Raw genomic sequence first — 23,830 nt, 5'->3', positions numbered from 1 at the left:
TAGAGCAACATTATGCAGACATGTTACTGTATTGTGTTTGGTATCTTCCCTATAATGTAATATTTAGCAAATGATCGATAAATCCCTGTTTCTATAGATATTTTCATAATATCCAGAAGTTGAGATCAGGAATATTGTAGAATTTGTAAGTACTGTTAGGTGGGTGGGGCATTTCGACAAAATGCGTATTCGGGAAGAGTACATATGTCACCTGCAATCTACTGAAATTTCGTTAATATGTAAAATTATGAAACCATTGTGCTAAAGACTGAGTAGAATAAATGCTATGTATATACTGTGACGGCAAACATCAGTTCATAATTATAATTTTTTACAACAATAAATATTTCAATTCAATGCATTAATCATGATTATACAAATGTACACAGAAGTTCCTTAACATATTGCAGGTAATACAAATATTTTTATTTTGTGCCATCTACACATTTATCACTCTTAGATGAAGGAAAATGAAATATCGATGTCATAATCCGAATATGATTTTGCACGAACTGAGTGTTGAGGGGGATGTAAACAAGTGACGGGGTTGCAGCTGAGTTTTGGTTTGGTACGTGTATATTTCCAGGACTGTAGTATTACCATCCTCATAGAATTATTTGTTTGCACTGTTAGAAATATCAAGTGTTTCTTACTGATAATCAAGTTCTTGCTTAATAGTATCTCGGATGTCTATACACCTGCCCTGTTGAATTCCAGATTTTGGTTGAATTTGACTGAGTTTCATGTCAGGCATTTAACTTGCCAAAGCTGTTGCGGTTAATTTGATAGTAAAATACTAATAACCATGCACAGGAGTGTGAGGGTGGTGGGAGTGGAAGGGGTGGTGAATAACCCCAGTTATTGAACTTACAATGTGTTCAAAACTGCCGGTATTTATATACAATTAAAAATTATTGATCCCATAATTACATGAACTAGTGACTGGTAATTGCATATTTTAACAATATCACTGAATGAAAAAAACTTTATCATACATTCTTCTTTAATAGTTAGACCAGTATTATTGGCTGTCCTAAGAAAGTGTTATTGAGCTGTGTACTGAGTTTGTTTAGTTATCACGTTAATTTGAGGTGTAAATCAAGGAGAGGTACCCAGTGGTCTGGTGGTGGAGCTATCAGTTAGAAATGTACTGTAATTTACACTTTGCAGTATGAGTCCATGAGATGATGTGAAATTTGAGGGAAAGTACGAGGTAAAGCATGCGAAACAGAATTGAGGGGATGATTTGTATATACAGTAACTAAATTAAATACCATAGGAATGAAATAAGGAGGATAATTTCTTTCTGTATGGAAGATGTCATGCCAAAATGAAGCATTGGTACAAACATAGTGTACCATATGGTGAAAGCCATGTACAGTATATTGATGTGAAGAAGCTAGAGTAGAAGTTGATCCCTAGCCAGTCTGGCCAAACAACCCTGAGTCCCTAAGGAAGGCCACATCCAAGACCGGGCTTTCCCACATAGCTCTCAAGGAGTGTATGTTGTGTTGTTGGCGCAGGCAGCGGTTTGCAATGCAGTCTTCCATAATGTGCTTAATAGTATGACGTGCTGTGTTGCATCCTGGACAGGCTTCAGCAGTGGAGTCATGTAGCCTTTTCTGATAACTCAAGAAGCTGTTTTGATTATTGCTCATGTGTGTAGGCCCAATTTAGCTGCAGTAACGGCCATACCACGTTGAGTACACCGCTTCCCGTCCGATCAGCGAAGTTAAGCAACGTTGGGTCTGGTTAGTACTTGGATGGGTGACCGCCTGGGAACACCAGATGCTGTTGGCATCCCTACGTGTCACGTGGGGTTGGTGGAGGATTAGTGCCCCTCCCTGTAAAACAATTAACTCTAAGCCCTTGGCCACCCCGTGTGGGATACATGGTGTCTGGCAATGAATGAATGAATGAAAAACATTGGCAGGGACAGTGCCTATAAATGTACCATAGCTAATGCATTTTGTGGAGGAAGAATTACTTGCTAACCTAATCACATCCAACTTAATGTAACCAAGCTAGCCTAGTATAGCCAAGCCAAACCATACAATAAGGAAAGTGAAAATAATCATAAGAAAATTAAAACAAACCATGAAGTAGTTCATTCATTCATTCATTCATTGCCAGACGCCATGTATCCCAGACGGAGTGGCCAAGGGCTTAGAGTTAATTGTTTTACGGGGAGGGGCACTAATCCTCCACCAACCCCACTTGACAAGTAGGGATGCCAACAGCATCAGGTGTTCCCAGGCGGTCACCCATCCAAGTACTAACCAGACCCAACGTTGCTTAAGTGGTAGTAGGGGTAATACTGTACAAATATCTCTCAAACCCCCCTCCCAGTCACTTCAAAACAGGATAGGAGATTGCAGGAGGAGGGCAACTTCAGCCTGTAGTCCACAAGGTTTCTATTTCAGGTGAACCTAGGGCTACAACTACCACCATCAGTATCTTTTATTTCCACAGGCCACTTGAGCAGAGAAGAGTGTGACTTGCAGGAGGCAGGATGGGGCGACGCAAGGGCCCCAACCGCATGGTGAATGAGGCACAGGTCAGTGAGGAGCTGAAGATCACCATTGCACTCGCACTGAAGAAGCTGACCCAGAATGAGGACCAGAAAGGTGCGTCTTGCCCCTCCCATATCTGTCTCTCTGAGTGATGTGATGCTTGTCAGGAAATTAGCGCCTTCACAGTACATCAGTTTCCTTTAGAAATGTTTCTTCTCGAACTTCTTCTTCATCCTTTTGTTTTTTTTCTATTTTGCTTCCATTTTGGTAGAAAAGTTTACTTATAGCAAGGACTTCAGTGTAATTTGAAGCATTTTATTTGAAGGTTTAGTGTAAGTGCACATCCTGTACTCTTACTGGTGTTTATGAAAGAGATGTATAACAAAGTGTTCTTAATATGATCTTAATGCAGTGTTTGATATTGATTCACAGAGCTGGAGCTTCCATCCTCTCTTACGTCAGAGGAGAGAAAGTACATCCACTTCCTCTCACAGCAGATGGGATTTAAGAGCAAGAGCAGAGGGTGAGTAATATCATGTTTTAGGTTCTTTAGATGGAGTCACAGTAGTTCAGCAGTTATCAGGTGTACCTTCATATCTGTATTGCCCAGAGTCTCTCTCTCTCTCTCTCTCTCTCTCTGTCTCATGGTTTCATAATGAAAGAGAACCTTGTGTCTAAATTCACTGATTTTATCTCACTGTGAGTTGGAGCCTGGATTCCAGGGGCTTTGATGCTGAGTGAATGAGAGATCCATTTTGTAGGGCATGCTGTTGATTAGCTCTGCTGCTTTATGTATTTATATTTTCCCTTGCACTCTGAACTCTACCCCACCCCACGTTTGGATAGGAACAAGAAGTGGGACAATAATGAAAATGATGATGAGGAGAAGGAGGATAATGTAATTAAGCAGCATACCCCTGGTCCCCACAGGAAGGGTTCATCCCGGTACCTGACGGTGTACAAGAAGGAGGGATCAACCATCATGAGTCGTGAGGCAGAGGTCACCCTGGCGGACTCCACTCGCTCCACCATCCTGGGCCTCCTCCATCGCTGTCCTGTCACAAATAAGGAGCGCCAGGACCTACTCCCAGCCACTGAGCGGGACAGACTCATGAACCCTGAATGTAAGTGCAGTGAGAGAGATCTATAACACTGACAGCACCACTACCACAGGCAGTGCCACTCCAGTACCATATTTGTAAAACATTTCTCACCCTGCCCTCTCACTAACAAGGAGTGCTAAAATCATCTCCCAGTCACCACCAAGTGAGACATACTTTATGATCTTACAGTGTAAGTGGACTGAAAGATGACTATAACACAAACAGTGCCTTTCCACTAACTCAGTCTTCCACAAACACTTCTCACCTGTTTCCATTGGCAAACAAGAAGTACCAGGACCTACCTCCAACCTGGAGTGTACCGGTAATTGGAATGATAGATGACCGTGCCATATTCTAAGTAGCTTGGGAGATTCATGACACACATATCGGAATACCTGTGTGGTACCATTGATTGCTGATGTCATGTTTTTGCAAGCTGATCCAGATGAGAGACTTGGGCAGTGAGGGTTAGCCTAGGTTGAGTTAGTGCCTGGCTAGCAGTGGGAAATTTGAGCTAGCTTTGAGGTATTTATGCAGTAAATAATTCTACAGAGTGACTTTGTAATGCCTATTTTCCTTTTGTATGCATTTATTTGTTTACTGCCAACCTCATCATCTTGAGGTTGAAAAAAATTTGGGATAATGATGATATTTGTTTATTTATTATTTTTTTACAGTACGTGATCTGAGTGTGGTACGGTCACTTGGGCGATTGACTCCCGGACCACCGCAGGTGCCTCCGCCATCTGGGCCAAGTGAGTTGGCGGCAGAGGCACGTAAGTTGCCAGTTTGGGGCCTGCGGGATCAGCTGTTGGCTGCCGTGCATCATAATCAAGTCATATTGGTCTGTGGTGAGACTGGTTCAGGCAAGACAACACAGGTGAGAGTTAGGCTTGTATTCTGAGTGACTTTGTGCATGTGTACAGGTATCACCTTTGTTAACCTAATGGTGGCAGTTTATGCTACACAACCACTGGCAGCATCTCTGATTGATTAACCTTGAGGTTATTCTGTAGAGCATTTTTCTAATGTTTTCACAGGGGTAAGTCTTCCTTTTGGTGTTCTGTCTTGCACATTACTCTTCCTCGATGTTTTGACCCAATTTTCATCCTCCATTCTCTTGGCATGGCCAGACCACCTCAGTGTCTCCTTTTGCAGGTGTTATTGTTGCTGCATTGAATTACTTATCACCCAGGCAGTCAGTGGACATAAGAAAGATATAGTGTAAAACATGCTTAGGGTTAGGGTAAATGAAAATAATGCTGGGTAGACACCAGAAATACTGACTGTGCCATCCCCTCAGCACAAAAAAAACAGATACCTAATATGTGGGCCACCTTTAATATTTTTTCCTACTCCACAGGTACCCCAAATGTTGCTACAGGAGGCATCAACCCTGGGTAAACCGTGCCGCATCTTCTGCACCCAGCCCCGACGCATCTCTGCCCTTACTATTGCAGAGCGAGTGGCAGCGGAAAGGGGAGAGAAAGTTGGATACACAGTTGGTTATCAGATCAGACTGGAGAGCAAGTGTGTACAATTAATTTTATACTCTTCTCACCCTCCCTCTCTATTCATCTACCTGTTTTAAGGTGCCATAATCTCTTAAAGGGCGGCCACAAACAAATTGCCTCCATGTTGACCTGCCCTCTGCCACATGGCTGCCCTCCTTACACCTCACATCCCTCACTCTCGTAAATCTCTCCCCTCCATCCCTCCATCTTATCCTTGGTTTTCCCATCGTCTTTATCCTCCTATACCTTAGTCACATACACTCTTCTAGTCAGTCTCTCATTTTCCATCCTCTCCACATGACCAGACCATCTCGGAGTATTTCTCTTAACACTGTCAATCACATCCACGTTAACACCACACTTTAACTTCACCTTAACCTTGCCTAAAATTGGCATCCCTTCACCCTGAGTTGCGAAAACAGACTAATGTACCACTAGAATATGATGTCAGTTATCAAGAAGTGCACTAGGAAGGATGTAGAGTTGTAGCATTATCTTTTTCTGCCACTGAAGTTTGTGGTATAAACTTCGGAAGGATAAAATCTCAGCTAAGTTAAGGCTGAAAGAGTATAGTTATTTGAGATTATTGAACCTAATTTACATTTATACGAAAAAGGAAAATACTAAAGCCTTAATCCCTGCAAAATTTGTACTTGATGATAACAATGATGCTGATGATAATGAAGGTTCATCTTTTGTCACCAGGCTATCACCTAAGACCCTGCTCACCTTTTGCACTAATGGTGTACTCCTGCGCACACTGATGGGTGGTGATTCATCCCTGGCCAGCGTCACACACAGTAAGTAGCATCTGTGTCACTTGTGGTTAGTCCTGTACAGTCAGTTCTTGTTCTGAATCTTCCTTTTTTACATTTTTGGCATAATCTATAGTAAATTGTAGAAAGGCTGCCTGTTGTAAGGTCCTTTGCTACCTGTAAAGCTGGTATAAGTTTCCCCAGGTGATGAAGAGGGATACCTTCATGTGGTGGCACCAATGTGACCAGTAGTTGGAGTCACATGGTTATAGAGTTTCCTCAGTCCTCTCCACATCCCGTGGTGGACTGCAGAAAGACAGCTTTGGCCTGAAGTCCACTGGTTTTATATTCAAGTGAGCCTAGGATTGCAAATACAGTACTACAAGAGTTTCCTATAGCTTTTAATACCAGGTTAAGAAAACAGGTTTGATACTGGTATTATGTAACACATCCCTTACTATGAAAACTTACTGTTTCATTTGTTACCTTCTTTCCATGCAGTTTTAACCCCAGCCACCCAGGGATGTCTAAATAAAGCTGAATAAAAGGGTGTACTGTCATCCAACTCTAATAAGATTGATGGAAATCCTTTCAATATCCCCCTCACCTTAGAGAAATGTTACCACCAAAGTTGAATAAAATGATCTGGCATTACCCACAATAATAAAAGACGTACCTAGGTTGAAGGGGCTAACTACTGATGGATAAGCAGAAGGGATGCATGGTTTCCCTATTTTTGTATAGTAAACCTGGTGGTCTAATGGTTAATGTGTTCTACAGTTCATTTCATTTTAATTTGGCGGACATTTTTGTCTCTTTGCAGCTTATTTCATGTACCCTGGTGGCAGAATAATAAAATGCTGTGACTTTACAACCTTCCCATTGCACTTTCTCATGACTAGCACCATATTCTAGTGCTGGTCTCGTGGTATAGCCCAGAATTCAATATGGAGAGAGGACAAATTTATGTCTAGTTAGAACGAATGGTCTTGCATAGGTTTGATCCCTTAGAGATTATGTGGCTTTTTTGACTGTACAGTATATTGCCACCAAGGGAAGTAGCTGCATCAGACCGTGGCTGTAACAGACCCTGGTCTGTACACTGATCATCTACCCTTAAATGGACTTGACTGTGGTAGCCTCACCTTGGGTCCATCCACTTTGAAGGTCATATGAGATTGGCTTTTTTTTATTTTACCCCATGTTCTTATTTTTATCTTTTATTTCTGCAACTTTTTTGCCAGAGCAGGTATTTTCATTCCTGATTGCCCCATATTGTCTCAGTCTTTCTCCTTAACTCAGCTGCTTTGTTTCTCTTTTCCTGTCCGTCCCTCTTATAAACCACACCTTACCTTTTTCTGTTGTCACATACCACACTTACCTCTCACTATTCTTACTATCATTTCTCTCACACTCCTTCCTCTTTTATTGCACTCTCCCTCTCTCTTTCCTTTTCTTTTTCCCTTTCCCTCATCTTCTCTCTTTCCCTCTCACACTCCCCCTCTCCTTTTCCTTCTTAATCCTTCTCCATCCTTCTTCCATTCTCACAGTCCTTTTCTCCATAGTTCTAGTTGATGAAGTTCACGAGCGGGACAGATTTACGGACTTCCTCCTCATTGTGCTTCGAGACTGCCTGCCTAAGTTCCGACACCTCAAGTTGATCCTGATGTCGGCTGCCCTCGATGTCAATTTGTATGCCAAGTATTTCAACTCCTGCCCCGTCATTGATAGTGAGTTGATGTGATTGTTTGTGGTTTGTCGCTGGTGAGAGAGAGAAAATCAGTGAGCCGTAAACCATTCTTAAATGGCAAGTTTAATGTTGTATGTCACATATATCTTCATATTTCTGTCCACACAGTTCCTGGAAGGTGCTACCCAGTAAAGGAGTACTTCTTGGAGGATGTGCTGAAGTTGTGAGTATAGTATAGTCTTCCTAAGGTACTGTAGTAAGCACAGTTCAGAGGTACTCCTCCTCTAAGTAAGGATGTGGTCCAAAACATCATAATTTTTTCCATGCAGTTGGACTGAGGATGAGATAGAGGAATATGGAGAAATATATGAGAGAATGGGGTGAGTTGGAGGGAGGGCGGCCTGATGGTTGGGGACAGAGTGCATGGAGGCAATTTTTTGTGGCCACCTTGTATGGAATTAAGGTGTCTAGCTGTAGGTAGATAGAGATAGATTCTGTAATTGGGATAATGTGCAGCAGATTAGCTTTACAGATACAGTACTGTAGTAGTGAAGCTTATCAGACATACGAAAAAAGTAAAAAAAGGCAACTTATAATGAGGATTTGCTGTACTGCCTTGCAAAAGCCTTCTTTCTGACTTGTAAAATAAAATAATTTGATACTGTAGTGCTATGATGCGGATGTGATCGAAAGCATTAGGAGAAATACTCTAAGATAGTTTGGTCATGTGAAGAGGATGGAGAATAAGAGGCTGGCTGGAAGAGTGTACAGTATATGAGTGAGTTGGAGATGGGGATGGGGAAGGGAAGTCTGTGGTTGAGATAGAGGGTTTTGACAGAGAGATAGATGTGAGAGAGAGGGCGGTGTAAGCTGGAGGGAGGATAGCCGAATGGCACAAAGGTATTTCCAAAGTTCAGTAAAATGATTTGGAGGTAGCAGAAATAAATCAGAAAAATGCCTCACTGAACTGAAAAGGGGTAAATATTCACAGCACAAACTACCAGAGTCCTGAGATGATCAAATCTGCAAAGGAATTGGAAAAGAGGCACAGCGGGCAGCAAACAGCAGCCGCCTGGACACAGAAGATCTCACAGCAGATCCTGAGCAATGTCTCCAGTGCTGGGGGAGGGTCAGCAGGGGCTGCACTGGAGAAGAGTTTACATGCAAATGCCACACATGGTTCAGCACAAGCCAGGAACCAGGGAGGTGAGTTTGTAGTACTGCAGTTCCAACATAAAATGATACTGGAGTGGGATGTCTTGTGGTGGCATGGTTATAAACAGGTGGCTCTGCTGCCCAGTTATACAAACATCCCTCACCTCTCCCCCTATCCCCTGAGAGATGGATGGTGGGCTGTAGAAAGGCAAACTTTAGCCTGCAGTCCATCAGTTTCACATTTTGGGTGAAACTTGAACTACTAGTACAGATACTGTACGACCATTACTCGTACCAACACAGAATACAACTCACAAACAATCCACACTGATTTGACTTTAATACAACCCTCCCCCATCACATACATATTTTTGTACTCCATTATTCACTTCTTGTTTGACTTATTTACTAGTACCGTATGTGTTGTCACCAAATGAATATCCCATTGTATAATCTCAACAGATTATCCTTCGGAGCTACCCATCAGTGTTTTCTACTTACCTACTGGTAATTCCACTTTTGTGTAGTCTGTAATTCTATTCTTGTCTGACCTACAAGACACCTTATCAGCATATGTTTTCATCAGTTTAATGATTACCCCATTGTACACCAGAGCTTGACAACACACTGAGGGAGGAGATGGACCAGTGTATCCAGGAGGCCTTCCTCAGTGGCTCGGATGAGGCTTTCTCCCAGATGATGTACCTCATTATGTCGGAAAATGTCTCCCCGGATTACCAGGTGAATATTTGCTCATCCCATTAGGGTTTAAGTCCAAGGAAGGGAGAGGGTTTATTGCCCACATCAGTCTTGGGGGAGGGGGTGTTGCCATGAGAGTGAACTATGGCTGCAAGCTTGGTAACTACCGATACTTCCTTCTGCCTATCACCTCCAGTGTGTCCAGGCTTCTTGAAATTAATTGATCCTGAATTTGGCTCTCTGTTATTTTGTTTTTACTTTTTCTTGAAGGGAACAATCTTGCAGGCATCTGTCCTTTGGTTCCTTCTTCCTTACATTAAAAAGAAAAAAGAAAAAACTAGCCACACAATCATCATCACTTTTAGGTAGGAAGATCAAGGACATGTTTATAGAGTCAGAGTCCAACCCGAGGTTCTCATTATGCTACAAATGTTATTACACGTCTTAGGTTTGTTTTTCTCAACAGCTTCCAGAAACTGTTGGGAAGTAATTAGCTGGTTTGGCACTAGGAGAGTATATTTGAACGAGGTGGAGAGGGGGGAAGACGGAAGGGGAAACTGAGGATGAGATGGAGGGATGGAGTTGAGAGGTATATGAGAGTATTGGGTGTAAGCTGGGGGGAGGGCAGTGAAATGGCAGGGAACAGGGTGACATGGAGGCAGTGTGTTTGTAGTCACCTCTTACAGAATTAAGACCTCTGGCAATAGATATATAGATTGCCACTTGTTTGAACTCCTTGTCAATAGAAAGTATTCAATGTACCGTACCTTAGCAAACCTCAGTGTGGGGATTTCTTAAGGGGAAGCCTGGTGTTTTATTTTATGTGATAATTTTTGCACATGGTACAGTTAGGTTTATGGTGATTCAGTTATCAAAAGCATCAGTTGGGTGAAGGTCAGGTGTATTTTGAATCAAGTTGTATTTTTAAGAGGGGACTGAAGATTTTGTGTTATTTAGGACTGTACCAAGATTCGCTATTAGGAAACAGGGCTGAGATTAATAATGAATAATGCCCAGTAATGATAATAATGATGATGTTGAATAATAATAATAATAATGATAATGACAATGATCCCATAACTTGCAGCTTTCATGCATCCCTCCACAGCACTCTGAAACCTGGGCCACTCCCCTAATGATTGCATCTGGAAGGGGCCGTGTGGACATAATAGAACAGCTGCTGGCCCTGGGAGCATCACTGACCCTGCGAGCGGCCAATGACTGGACGGCCGCTACCTGGGCCAGCACCACTGGTCAGCAAGAGGCACTCGACCTCCTGCATGCCTATAGGTGAGATCTAGCCAGTGGTTTTGAGGGTCGGGTAACAGTGTTGAGGGTCGGGCTACAGTTTTTAACCACCACTATCATCATCATTGTCGTTGTTATTGTTTTTGTTGCTTTCATTGTTTTCTTTATCATCATCTGCAGCAACAAGTGTTGTTATTTTTGTTGCTTTCATCATTTTCTCTATTACCATCACCATTATTGTCATATATATTTGTTATTGTCATTGTAATCACAGATATATTGATGCAGTAAAGATAACAACTCTTTAATAACCACCTTCTTGTTCCATCATCAGTGCATGTGAGGGTGTGGATCTACTGTCACTGTCCGGGTGTGTAGTGGGTGGGGGTAAGGGGGCACCTACTCGTCAGACCCCAGGCTCCATCCCCACTGCTCTGCCGGCCCCTCCTGAGCTGAGTTCCGAGGACCGCAAACTGCTGGACGCCTACCATCATTCAGTCTCTGATGAATATGTTGACATCGACCTACTCAACGCACTCTGCCTCAAGCTGCATACGTCACAGCCACCAGGTAAATGATCTTGGTCTTTGAATCTCCTTATTCCAATGACATATTCTTTACTCAGTTCTTGCTACTTAGTCTCAGATGAGTATGTTGACAGTGACCTTCTCATTGTCTCAAGTTGTACGTCACAGTCACCGGGTAAAGGATATTAATATATTAGCATTTTCAGTTTGATGATGTATCCTTATTTTTGGTACCTCCAGACAGCTGTATTTTGCTTAGGAAAGACTTTTTTCATTAGAGAGGTATTATACAGTTTGTAGTGTAAGTTGAAGGAAACTGATATCAGCTTCATAGGTAGCAATGGAACTTTAACCAGCAGTTTTTATTTCATTAATGAGCATTTTATTGCAAAATAGGATGTCAAAAAAGAGTCCTTATAACAAGTGGTGCATGTGTAATCAAACTATTGGCTGTGTTCTTCTCCCAGGTGCCATCTTGGTGTTCCTGCCGGGATACGATGACATAGTGAGCCTGCGTGACCGCATCATAGCCGAGGAGAGGAACTACCTGCAGGGTGGGAAGTACTGCATCTTCTGCCTCCACTCCAGCATGCAGGTTGGGGCTTAACCCTTTTTACTGCTGGTGGTCAGTCTGTATATCTGCTGGTATCACCCTATCTATCATCTATCTATCTGTTTATCTATTTGTATCCCCATCTGTGTGTTTGTCTGTCTATCTGTCTGGCTAGCTAGTTATTGTCAGATGCCTTCATCCTGGAGGGGGTGGTCATGAACAATCCGTGCCACCCTGTCACCTGCCATCCAGCTCCCCTTGACCTCATGCATATATTGCTGCGCCTCATCCCTGTGTACTGGTTTATAGCTGTACTGTACTTGCAGTAGGTTTGGAAATCATATATTATAGCATAAAGCTTGTTTTATTATGGTAACGCTATCTTTGTTGGGTGTATAAGGAGGGTGGTGCATATAAATAAGGTCCCCTGCAACCATCAGCTCATAATTTTTGTGTGTGTTGTCAGGATACCTTAGCCAGAATTACATGTGTCTGTCCCACTGTAGCTATTAGTACAGTACACATCAGTAGTTACTGAATAAAATGCAAAAATCTGTATAGTACTGTAGTTACTCACTGCCACAGGATTAAATTGTGTACTTCAGCACCAAATTTATTTAGTTTCTCCTAAATCTGTGAGGTTTGTTTACAGTCAAGTGACCAGAAGCGAGTGTTCCGTCCGGCAGCCACGGGTGTGCGCAAAATTGTGCTGTCCACTAACATTGCCGAGACCAGCGTCACCATCAATGATGTGGTGTATGTTGTGGATTCAGGCAAGGTCAAGGAGGTTAGTGCAGTTGGTGTCCTTGCATTCAGTTCATCTCGCTCATTATTTTACCAGTCTCACATTCCCTTCCACATTACATGTTTGCATTTTCCAATTAATGATACAGCCATCACTCATTTTTTTCAGTTTCGGTTTTGACACTTGCTTGTTTTGCAGGTGAGTGAACCATCATGAAATACATTGTTGTAAGTTGTATTTTGGGTTGATTTACCAAAACTTATATCAAGTCATCTTAACAAACACATTAAACAAGTAAATTCAAATGTCTGGTGATGTTTCAAGGCACCACAAGAGGGTTTTAGGCAGTCACATACCGTATGTAAATCATGGCTGTGGGGACCATGTTTTCTTTATTTGTAGATTTTGGTCATTCACAGGTGTTTCTTCCCTAATACAGTATGTGCAAAAAATTAGGGTTGGCTATTCTTATTTGGTGCCCGTTCCCTGACACTTACCTTTATTTATTCTTTTACCGTCCAGATGAGCTACGATTCCTTAGTGGGTGTGTCCTGCCTGCGTGCGGTGTGGGTGTCGCAGGCATCCAGTCAGCAGAGGCGAGGAAGGGCTGGACGTTGCCAGCCAGGGATCTGTTACCACCTGTTCTCTCGTGGCCGCTACCACTCCCTGCAGCCCCATCAAACTCCAGAGATACTCAGGACTCCACTGCAGGTAGGATTAGACCACCACTTGTGCACATAATGGCACTTAAGAACTATGCAGTCAGTTCTTAATGTTTTGAGGTTCTTCTTCATCATTGTCATCATCATCATCTGGACTTCCTTTCCCACCGTAGGGCAGAGTGAGGAGTAGCAATGTTTTTCTTTCGTTGTTATTGTTCGTTTGTAATATTGTTGTGTGAAAGGAACTCCGAGGTAACTGCTTAGTATTTTAGAGTTTTTAAAAATCTCATATAATGTTTTTCTTTTGTAATACTGCAGTATGAGAAGAATTGTCGGGTAACATCATAATATAGGTGGGGATGCTCACCATCCACTCTCTCAGTATAGTGCTGCTCTCGGGTGACTGCCCTTTCCTCTCTTCGTTCCTTCTTTCCTTCCATCCTCTTCTGTCTCTCTTTCCTTCTTTCTTTCTTTTTCCTTCTGTCAGTGAGTGACTCTACACTGAGTGACAAGCCAAATGGTTTCCTGTATACCAGGAATCCATTTACTATGCTGGATGGTAACCATATAACCAAACTATGACACCTGGTGGTTTAGTGGGTAATTAAGGCGCTCCAACAGGATTGAACCTGTGTAGGTTTATATTCAAGGGTGGTTGGGGTTTATTGTTGATGTAATGCCACTCAGGGATGAGTGAGGCTGGTCACTCTCATCTTCAATGTCAGGACCAACTTGCCCAGCCCTGGGCTCCTACGCTTCTCATGGGGCAACATAGGATTTGATGATGATGATGATGATATATTTGTATGTCTTTAATTTCATATAGTGTGGTTCTTTTGTAATACTGTAATGTGAACTCCACCTGTTAATGTGATGATTTCTGGTTACAGGAGTTGTGTTTACATACCAAGTTGCTTGCCCCCGCCAATATGCCCATAGCAGACTTCCTGGCCCGCGCCCCTGAGGCCCCGGCATTCATGGTGGTGCGCAATGCCGTCCAGCTGCTGAAGGTGAGATCTGTTGTACTAGTAATGTGCATTGTATACAGTTTACTACATTTATTCCAGTGACACAGATTATATCATGCTGTCTCCAAGTCATTGTATTCAGTGTAGGAGATAATTGTATACTGTAAGTGGAGGTCTTACCTATAGCCTTCATTTACCCTACACTATAAGGTATCCCCCACCTGCTGAATTTAATCATGGTGGTAGCCTAATTAAAGTGAAGACGTCATTGGATTGAAGGGGTTAATACATTCCCAGACACCCCCACTGTACATGCAAACAAGGTGTATTCTGTGTCAGGCAGTAGGAGTGACTCAGTTTTGCCAAGTGGAAACAAACTAACTATGCCATCCTTCATAACCACAGAGCATGGATGCCTTGGATGGGTGGGAAGACGTAACGGAGCTGGGCCACCACCTCCTAGACGTACCTCTCCCACCTCGCCTGGCCAAAATGGTGATCACGGCAACAGTGCTGAAGTGTCTCGACCCGGTCCTCACCATTGCTGCCTGTTTAGCTCACAAGTAAGGTTCATGTTCTGTAACCACACATCTTAATCCTGGAAGCGGTGGCCACAAGTGAATTGCCTCCATGTTCATCTGTCCATCTCCATCAGGCCGCCCTCTCTCCGACTCACAGCACTGACTCCTATATCTCCTGTCCTCTCTCCAACTGACACCTCCCTCTCTCATATATCTCTTATATACCTCATCACCTTGCTGTTATTACACCTTAATATATCTTGTATGATATATATATACAGTATATTAATTTACACTTATACATGAGAAGATTAATGTATTCTGTTACTTCCCACTCATACACAGAGATCCCTTCACCCTGCCCAAACACCCTAATGAGAAGCGTAATGCCAATGCAGTGAGGCGCAAGTTCACAGCAGGCACGTACAGTGATCACATGGTTCTCCTCAAAGCATTCCAGGTATGTGTGGCTTGACACTTGAACTGCTTTATATGATTTCATGTTACATGTATCCAAGCTGTTGAGCTGGTGGCTGACTGGATATAGTGGGACAGGCTTAGCAGGCTCACAGCTTCATTTATTTATGTAGTTTTCTTATTATAAGACCTGGGATGAGGTCGTAGAATGTGACCCCATGGATAAGCAACTGAATGGGGAAATTGCCAGAGATGAAACAGTGTGGACAGCTGCTAGTAGATGACCAAGGCCAAGTCATGCAAGTGTGCATACATACATTTATTCCCATCAACCCAGTTAGGCTAGTTGTTATTTAACTATTTTTTATCCAGACAATTTAGGATTATGAGAGTTTTTAAAATGGAAGCATTAGATATGCAGTAATCTTCATTGATTGTTGGAGGGCCATCTGAAGTTGGATGAAATTGTTTAGTTGTGATGCGAATAAACTGAATAAAAATACATTATCTTAGTGAAGGGGTTGATGAGTTCAGCACATTTGAGAGACAGGCATCCTCTCTGTCCTTCCTCAGGCATGGCAGAAGGCGTGTGGTGAGGGGTGGGAGCGAGGGTGGTGCGAGAGAAGCTACGTTTCCGGGGCGGCCATGGAGATGATACACGGGGTGCGGGCACAGGTGCTGGCACAGCTTAGAGGGGCTGGCTTCGTTAGGGCAAGAGGACCAGGTGACATCAGGTACTTGTGGTTCTCTTGTGAATTGCCAGAGTAATTCTGAATGCTTCGTATAAGTAAGGAATGTTTATTAAGATATTACAAATTTCCTTGCTGCACAGAATGGAAAACTTACATCACTTGCTAACTTCATGCATATCATTATCACAACACAAGCAGTCATTCAACGTAACCTCATTCAAGTTCCCTAGGAATGACCATTCAAAGTGGCTGGTAATGTGCAATCCACTAGGTTCATGATTATATGAGCCTGCAGGTACTGCAAGAACAACAGCTTCTATTAGCCATACATTTACATACATGTAATAATAATCTTCCAATCTGCAGTAAAATTCTTGTATGCTGAAGTTGCTCTCTATTGTCTCATGTTCCCTTGTGTCTTTTGATAGAGATGTGAACAGCAATAGTGATAACTGGGCAGTGGTGAAGGCCGCCCTGGTGTCAGGCATGTACCCCAACCTGATTCGGGTTGACCGTGAGCAGTGCCAGTTGAGAACACAGTAAGTAATGGTGCAGCCTTTATCAGAAGATCAGGTGGTAGTGATATATCTCATTTTCAGAAGTGTGTTGGGTATGATGTTAGAAGAACCTTGGGAACTAATATACTAGCTATTCTCCATTCACTTTAACTTGTCCCAGGTTTTCATCCCTTTGCAGCATATTTCATGAAACTCAGTGGCAGAATAGGACAGTACAGTGGCCCCCACAGCACTTATTCATGACTGGTATAATTTTCTTGTGTTAATCTACAGGTATTGTTAAAATTCACTATTGATGATGGGGAGAGGGCAGAGTTAGGCCAAGTTAGAGGAAAGCAAGCATGGTACTTTTGAATGGTTGAATTAAATTTTTTCTGACACTTTGAAGCAGAATAATTTGTAATGTTTCTTCCAATTCTCCCTCCACTGCCCTCACTACTCATTATCCTGCAGAGGGAAGTTACTGTATTCGGTCTTCCTTAACATGGCCTAAATTGTCATCTTTCCATCTTGAATGCTGTAACAAGAGATCAACACTAGAGGTTGGTGTTCATCATGAAAAAAGTGTTATGGTAAGGATGTAGAGCAGTAGTATTGTCTTATCCCTCCATTGAGCTGCCAGTAGAAGAAATAAGCTGCAAATTATGAAGATCACCAAGTTAAAACTAACGAACTATACTGGTGCAGTACCGAAGTTTGTGAGTCATGGAGTGCAGTAGGAGTGCTAGTTCTCTTTCCCACACCAGCTGCAGAACTTAAGCATTCCTCAAGCAGTTTCATACTGTAGGTCATTAGGTGTATGTTGAGGGAACCCAGGAGCTATAACAACAAGTGCAACAACCTTTTTTTTTTTTTTTTTTTTCCCCCAGGAAGGAGAGCAAAGTTCGGCTCCATCCAACATCGTCACTTCTTGATGCAGCTGGGAGTCACCCCTCACTGACTGCTGCCCACCGTGCCCTGGCCACAGCCCTGCCATCAGACTGGCTGGTGTATGATGAGATGGTGCGCATTGGGGTGGTGGCTCACGTGCGCACCGTCACACTGGTGTCACCACTCACTGTCCTGCTCCTGGCTGGACCCATGAGGCTGCCACTTGATGCACTCTCAGAGCCATCCACACGTAAGTTAAAATGAGCCCGTCATTACATTTATCTATAAGCAGATGCCATATTCCTGGAAAGGTTGGTTGTGAACAGATTACCTCCCTGTCACCCTGTTCTCTTCCATTGAGCTGCCCTCTGTCCAACTCACACTATCCTCAATCATTTACAGTTCTTCTCCACCCCACCCATCCACCTCATCCTTGGTCTCCCCCTCCCACCTCATCCTTGGTCTTAGCACGTCACTCACATACTCTTCCCTAGTCAGTTTGTCTGTCTTCACTCTCATTGCATGGCCAGACCATCTCAGGGCACTTCTTTTAATGCATGCCAACAAATGAGTGGTAACCTTTATGATGTATTTTATTAATCCCTTCAGTCGTGTTCCATACTCCTTATTCTTATTCATCTTTAAGAAACCTTTTATAGTGAAGGAACCAGTGAAAGATGTATCAAATTTTTAGGTTTCAAGCATTTTTTAGAAAGAATAATAGACATTTATCATTCATGGGATATAGTTAACTGAGTAAAACAGAAAAGATAGGGCATAGTGTGAGAGTTCTATATTCTGTGTGGCACCAATAAAACCAAGGGGCTTCACTGTTCAGTTGTACAAAGTCCCTCGACTCCCTCCTGACCCCCGAAAGAGGATGGTAGACTGTCAGAGAAGGGCAGCTTCATCTTGCAGACCACCGGGTTCTCATTTCAAATACTGTTGTTTTATGACTCCAGCAGTGAGAGAAAGAGGCATGAGAGATGAATGTACTTTTGTATTTCACTGAAGCACTGTGAAAGGAGGCATGAGAGGCTAATGAACTTTTGTATTTCACTGAACCGCCGTGAAAAAGAGACGTGAGAGGTGAACAGAGTTTCTTTTATCACTGAAACATTGTGAAAAGTGGCCTGGGAGGCTAATGGACTGTTGTATGTGACCGTACTGTTGTGACACCAGGCAGCGGCGGTGACTGCAGCAGCGACAGTGAAAGTGAGGAGCGTCCGGCGGGCCTGAGTTGCTTGGTGCGCATTGACTCCTGGGTGCAGTTCCTGGGGGATCCTCAGGCAGCACAGCTGGCACTCCAGCTGCGCCACAAGCTGCATGCACTCATCCTGCGCAGACTCAGGGCACCCAACAAGCCACTTACACAGGTAGGCACTCTGAAGTTGTGCTATATGCCTTTCACATTAACTTTGTCCATATTTTTGTCCATTTACAGTGTGCCATACAGGTACTTCTTTCACAGTAATTTGGGTCAGATTTTCATCTTGTACAGCTCACTCGCTGAAAAAGACAATAATATGGCTTTACATTCTTTCCATTGCACTTCTTTGTGACAAGCATCATATCCTTGTGTTAAAATGTTAATTCAGGTCAGCATTTAATATAGGGAGATTGCAATTTTAGGCCAGGTTGGAGTAAAAAGAGTTTAAGTTAGTGCCTTGTGTTGTTTAGGCTGATGAGGACGTGGTGCGAGTGACGGCTGCTGCGCTGAGCCATGAAGAGCAGGCTCTTAACCTTACCCAGCCGGCTGGTGTTGGGCAGCGACCACGTCCACTTTATACCCACACACACCCACATGGTTAGTCCAGCTCTTGATACTTAACCTTATTTAAGTTACACGTATATGTACGATGTTATAGTATGTTTCCACTAACCTGACTAAGATCTAACCCCTGTCAGCCCAGTTTATGGGCAGGTGTAGTCAGATTAGAGGGTCAGTTTAATTAGTAACCAAGCAGACTCATCTCATAGCTTAGCCTCAATGAATTTCATGCAGCCATGATTTAGAATTCAAAGTGTAACAATGGCCTAATTCTGCTAGGTGAAAACAATGCAAATATGCATGGATTTTTATGTGTATAATACTGCAGTTAAGTTCCTGTCAACCTAAGTAAGGGGCAGAATATGTAGGAAGGCACTATTGGATTTAAAGACTTGTGCCAGAGTTTGTCTTTGCGATACTTAGTGCAGTAGCAAAAATTCCATAAGATACCCTGTCTTATTGATGGTCCTTCATAGATTTGTTCCCCTAGAGGTGACTGGAGAATTTTCAGTCATATAATGCCACCACAGAAAGTAGATTGGCAATTTGAATGGAGGACACCTGTAATCTGGTGTACGGATTTTTTTTTTATTTACTAATTTGCTTTTCTTTCCTCTGTTTATCTTGTTAAAAAAAGAAAAATGGACTGTGGTAACCTAGCGTTGGAACCTGCATGGGGATAGGTCCCCTCCCCCCCTTTTATATATATATATATATATATATAACTATTTGCCACCTACAGAGGGTGGATGGTCTGGTGGCACCTCTGAAGATTCCCAGTCAAGTAGGTCATCCTCACGTAGAACCAGTGATGCAGCCACGCCCCCGGCCCCACTGGCTGCTCTGAAGTACCCCACACCCTCTACCATGGGCCCAAAGACCTCATCAACGGGGGGACCATCCAATCAGATCTCAGCACCAAGTGACACCAAAGCAAACCTCACATCATCGTTTAACAGTGCATCGTCAAAGCTTGGCACTAACTACCCTCTGTCGACGACAAACTTGAGGCAACAGCAGCTTCCTACCACAGCGACAATAACCACTGCAGCAACCACAGCCCCATCTAGTATAATTGGAACTAAAACTTCCACACCAACCATCACCGCAGCTCCCACCACCACCATCACCACCACCGCCACGGCCAAACCTGCATTCTCAGGCCTTGGAGTTGGTGTGGGCAACAGAATCGGAAATAGGGATGTGAAAGGTTTGTTTCTCTTTAATCTTCTTGAATCTGCATGATGGCCTTTTTAGTTATTTTCCTGCTGTGTAACTTGTTCAACTTAGGAAAGGCTTCTTGTATGGAAGGGGTTTGTTAAGGCTGTATCTGAGTCCTACAGTTTAAATGCTCTGTGTAAAGTTGAAGAGAGGTCTGGATATTGATGATGATGATGATGAGAATGGTGATGATGATAATAATGATGATAGTGATGGTGATAATGACTTTATGCAATACTTTAATCCCCAGGGAGTTTCCGTGGCAAACCCGGGGTGAGTGTTGAGAGTGGGGGCAGCAACAGTGTGAATGAGGGCGGAGGAGGGGCGTCGGGCGGGACTAGCCCCAAGACTCGGTACTTCATCATCAAAGCGTCGACATACAAGCAGCTGGAGGCCTCACACCATAGCTCACTCTGGGCCTTCACACACGCCACAGAGAAGAAGGTCCTACAGGCACTTCAGGTACTGCCACTCCTGCAGGTGAAGGATGTAGTGTCTGTGAATATTTTTGTAACTGCGAAGATGCAAGCACGTTTCAAGTGCTGGTGAATTTTGAGAAACAAAGACAAGCTTATTATACTGTACTTTATTATTATTTTTATTATTATTATTATTATAGTTAATGTAATTATTATTAGTTACATAATGGATAAAGATAGATATTCTTTATTAACTGAATGCATTTCCAGGCCAGTGCGGTGCTTCTGGTGTTTACTCTTCACCGTGGGGGACAGTTCAATGGTTATGCACGCTTTGGAGGCGAGCGTAGTGATGAGAGGTGCCCAGAGATTACCAACATTGGACCCACTCTTGGACCACTGTATAAGGTTTGTGTCATATTGCTGTGTTTATTAATTCTTTTCGTGCTGGAGAGGGACACCTTCATGTGGTGGCACTGGTATAACTGGGTGCTGGAACTGACCAGTTATGCAAACATCACCCAGTTCCCTCCATGTCTCACAAAAGGAGGATGGTGAACTGTGAAAGAAGGACAGTTTTGGCTTGCACTCCACAGGGTTTACATTCAGATAAGCTTGGGATTGCAAGTACTCCTGAACTATAAATTCTCTTTGACTTGTGTGTAAGATTGGTTGTACTGTATATGATTTCCCTCATACAACCACCAAGCACTTTACGTTTAGATGGGAGTAAATATTTTCCCTGAGTGCTGGTGATGTAATTTTTAGTGTATTTTTTCTGCTGTAAGATGATTTTATTCTGCTTAGGAAAAGCCAGAAGACTGTGGGATTGTATTAGTATAGGATCTTGATCATTTTTCAGGATAAACAAATCTCCATAACTTTGGATAAACAGATCATCATAACTTTTAACAGTTAACAAAGATCACCACAGGTAAGCAGCTGCTTCTGTGGGGGTGGCCTACAGGTATGGTGTACTATATACACCAGGCAGGGATCTGGTACTCCCGTATGGTAGGCAGAATCTCAGTAGGGCCAGACCAGGGTCCTCCCCAAAGTGAGGTACAGGGAAATGTGAGGCCTGGCTGCCAGGTGGATGCTGCAGCTGCTCCACCCCGGGTGCACACCACCACCATGTGTAGGACATTCATGAATACTGTACTTACAATGTGTTGTATTGTAATGTGATGAAATGTAATGCTTGTCAGGTGGAGTGGGTACGGAAATGGAACGTTGGTTTCCACCTGACCCGTCGACTGTACAACTCCTACAATGAGAATATGCAGGTCCACATGAGCAGAGATGGACAGGCAAGTACAGTACTGGCCCTGAGTTGTATTTCAAGAGTTTTTCTAAGTCTACCCATCTATATCAGTTTATATGTGTGTTTATATCTATCTGTCTGTGTCTCTGAATGTCTGCCTGTCTGTCTATGTATCTATCCATCTGTATGTCAGTCTCTGTCTCTATATAGCCAGATGCTTTAAACCCAGAAAGGATGATCACAGACAGATTGATTCCCCAGTACTTTATTGTCGTCCATGAGGCGTGAATAGAGAAGGATTGTGGGAGGTTTTATGTGTGTATGGTGTGGATGGAAAGCTGTTGAATGCTATAATGAATTTTTATGATCCTTGTAATCTACTGATGTGTGTGTATTACCATGTCCACATCAAATGCATGCTGGTGTAGGTGGGAGTTCTGCATCACTGCAATGCACAGCAATTCTTGCCCACATCTACTAGGGTTACAGTGCTGCAGAACTGCCACCCACACCTGCCAGTACCAGCAAGCATTTGGTGTGAATGTGGCCTTGGAGTAGGTGGATGTCTGAGTGAGGGGTTCAGTATCAGTGTTGAAGTGGAGCAAGGGTGTGTGATGTCTCCAAAGCTGTTCAGTATATATATATATATATATGGTCGTTATGAAAGAGGTTAATATTTAAGTTGTGGAGAGAGGGATTGGGATGGTAATGGATGGTGAAGGGTGGAGTATCTGGAGCATTTGATAGTTAAGGGCGGAGTATTTAATATTTGCAGACGATGCTGTGTAGAGTTGAGTGTGGGATGAAATTGGGGAAACTCATCTTTATGTGCCTTTTCCCCATTTCAGGAGGTGGAGCCAAGTGTGGGGGAGCAGCTGATTCGCTTGTGGGAGAAGAGCGGAGGAGGTGGAGGGAACACAGGTGGTGGTAGTAGTGCTGGAGGTGGTTATAACAAGGGACCCAGTGCATATGTCAACAACAGTGGTGTTAACAGTGGTAGTAGTGGTAGTGGAAGTGGTAGTAGCAGTAATGTTGGTAGTGGAAATAATACCGGTAGTAATAGCAATAACACCAGTTCCAACGCTAGCACAGGCAACACTGCAGGTGGACAAGCAACACAAGAACAACAAAACCAACAAAACCACACTGCTCCTCCACCCAGGCATCCAGTCCACCCAGGCTCCACACACACACCCTTCCACCATCCACCATTTGGTCGTAACTATGGCAACGGGTATGGCTACGGAGGTGGGGGTGGTGGAGGGTACAGGGGAAACTTCAGAGGAGGATATAGGAGATAGATAGATATGTGTACAGTCGGTTGAATGATACAGGGAATTCTGTAGAAGATATAGGAGTTAAGACACCAAGGTTGAAGCTAGAGACATACTTTGGAAGATACAGGGAACATTACTGAGGAGGATATAGGAGATGGATACAAATTGGTTGGAAGATGTGGAGGACTCTGTAGAGACATATAGGTTGGAAGACTGCTGAGGAGGATAAAGAGATAGAGACATAGGATGGAAGACTGTTCAGGAAGATATAGGAAATAGAGATATTCTGTGTAAGTTATCATGTATGTATTTTTGAAATAGGAAGTGGTAAATGCCAAGAAGAAGACAAACTGACCGTATAAGAAAGAAAACAAAGTGTAAGTTCTCGTTGCACTCCTTGACTCATCTGGACCAGAACCCTGTGGATTGTTGTTATGAGAGTGAAATAGATGAGATTGTTGTTGTTTGCTCAGTCCTGGTTATGCCTGGCCCAGCAGACTCTTCAACCGCAGGTAAGCAGCTGCCCTCATAATGTTGTCCCACAGGTTCCCAGTATGGCTGTTGTGTCTGCGTTTAGTGTGCCATGTGTTGTGCTGTTCCCTACGATGAAAGTTGTTCTGCTGCTTAATCGGAGGAATTTAAGTATAATGTGGTGTGAGTGAGGTGATGCATTACAGTGAGGATAAATTTAATTGTTTTTGAGTTTTATATTGTGTTGGTAGTGAAGC

At 43.2% G+C, this 23,830-nt stretch overlaps 1 protein-coding gene and 1 non-coding gene across 2 annotated transcripts; both read left to right on the top strand.

Moving 5' to 3' along the window:
- The first annotated feature begins 1,681 nt into the window (after positions 1 to 1,681).
- LOC145390367 (5S ribosomal RNA) lies at positions 1,682 to 1,800 on the top strand. The gene has a single exon (XR_013895614.1). It is a non-coding gene; the product is annotated as a 5S ribosomal RNA (ribosomal RNA).
- A 677-nt stretch (positions 1,801 to 2,477) lies between these two features.
- On the top strand, positions 2,478 to 23,258 carry LOC145409673 (3'-5' RNA helicase YTHDC2-like). The gene is made up of 29 exons (XM_080280049.1): positions 2,478 to 2,627; positions 2,946 to 3,036; positions 3,444 to 3,637; positions 4,294 to 4,496; positions 4,980 to 5,146; positions 5,836 to 5,930; positions 7,451 to 7,615; positions 7,744 to 7,798; positions 8,567 to 8,781; positions 9,344 to 9,471; positions 10,538 to 10,719; positions 11,012 to 11,247; positions 11,672 to 11,799; positions 12,410 to 12,544; positions 13,025 to 13,213; positions 14,055 to 14,174; positions 14,538 to 14,695; positions 14,999 to 15,113; positions 15,644 to 15,804; positions 16,191 to 16,301; positions 17,150 to 17,400; positions 18,333 to 18,526; positions 18,831 to 18,957; positions 19,664 to 20,131; positions 20,393 to 20,604; positions 20,832 to 20,969; positions 21,770 to 21,871; positions 22,674 to 22,809; positions 22,930 to 23,258. Exons 1-29 carry the CDS (start codon positions 2,513 to 2,515, stop codon positions 23,124 to 23,126), a joined length of 4,788 nt encoding a protein of 1,595 aa, XP_080136175.1. The 5' UTR covers positions 2,478 to 2,512; the 3' UTR covers positions 23,127 to 23,258.
- Positions 23,259 to 23,830: the final 572 nt, after the last annotated feature.

The sequence above is a fragment of the Coenobita brevimanus genome, chromosome 1, assembly GCF_032717465.1.
Source record: "Coenobita brevimanus isolate Jiangsu-jjx chromosome 1, ASM3271746v2, whole genome shotgun sequence".
In the NCBI taxonomy this organism is placed as follows: Eukaryota; Metazoa; Arthropoda; class Malacostraca; order Decapoda; family Coenobitidae; genus Coenobita; species Coenobita brevimanus.
Note: the sequence above shows the minus strand (reverse complement) of the source record. Positions and strands in the feature narration are given on the sequence as shown.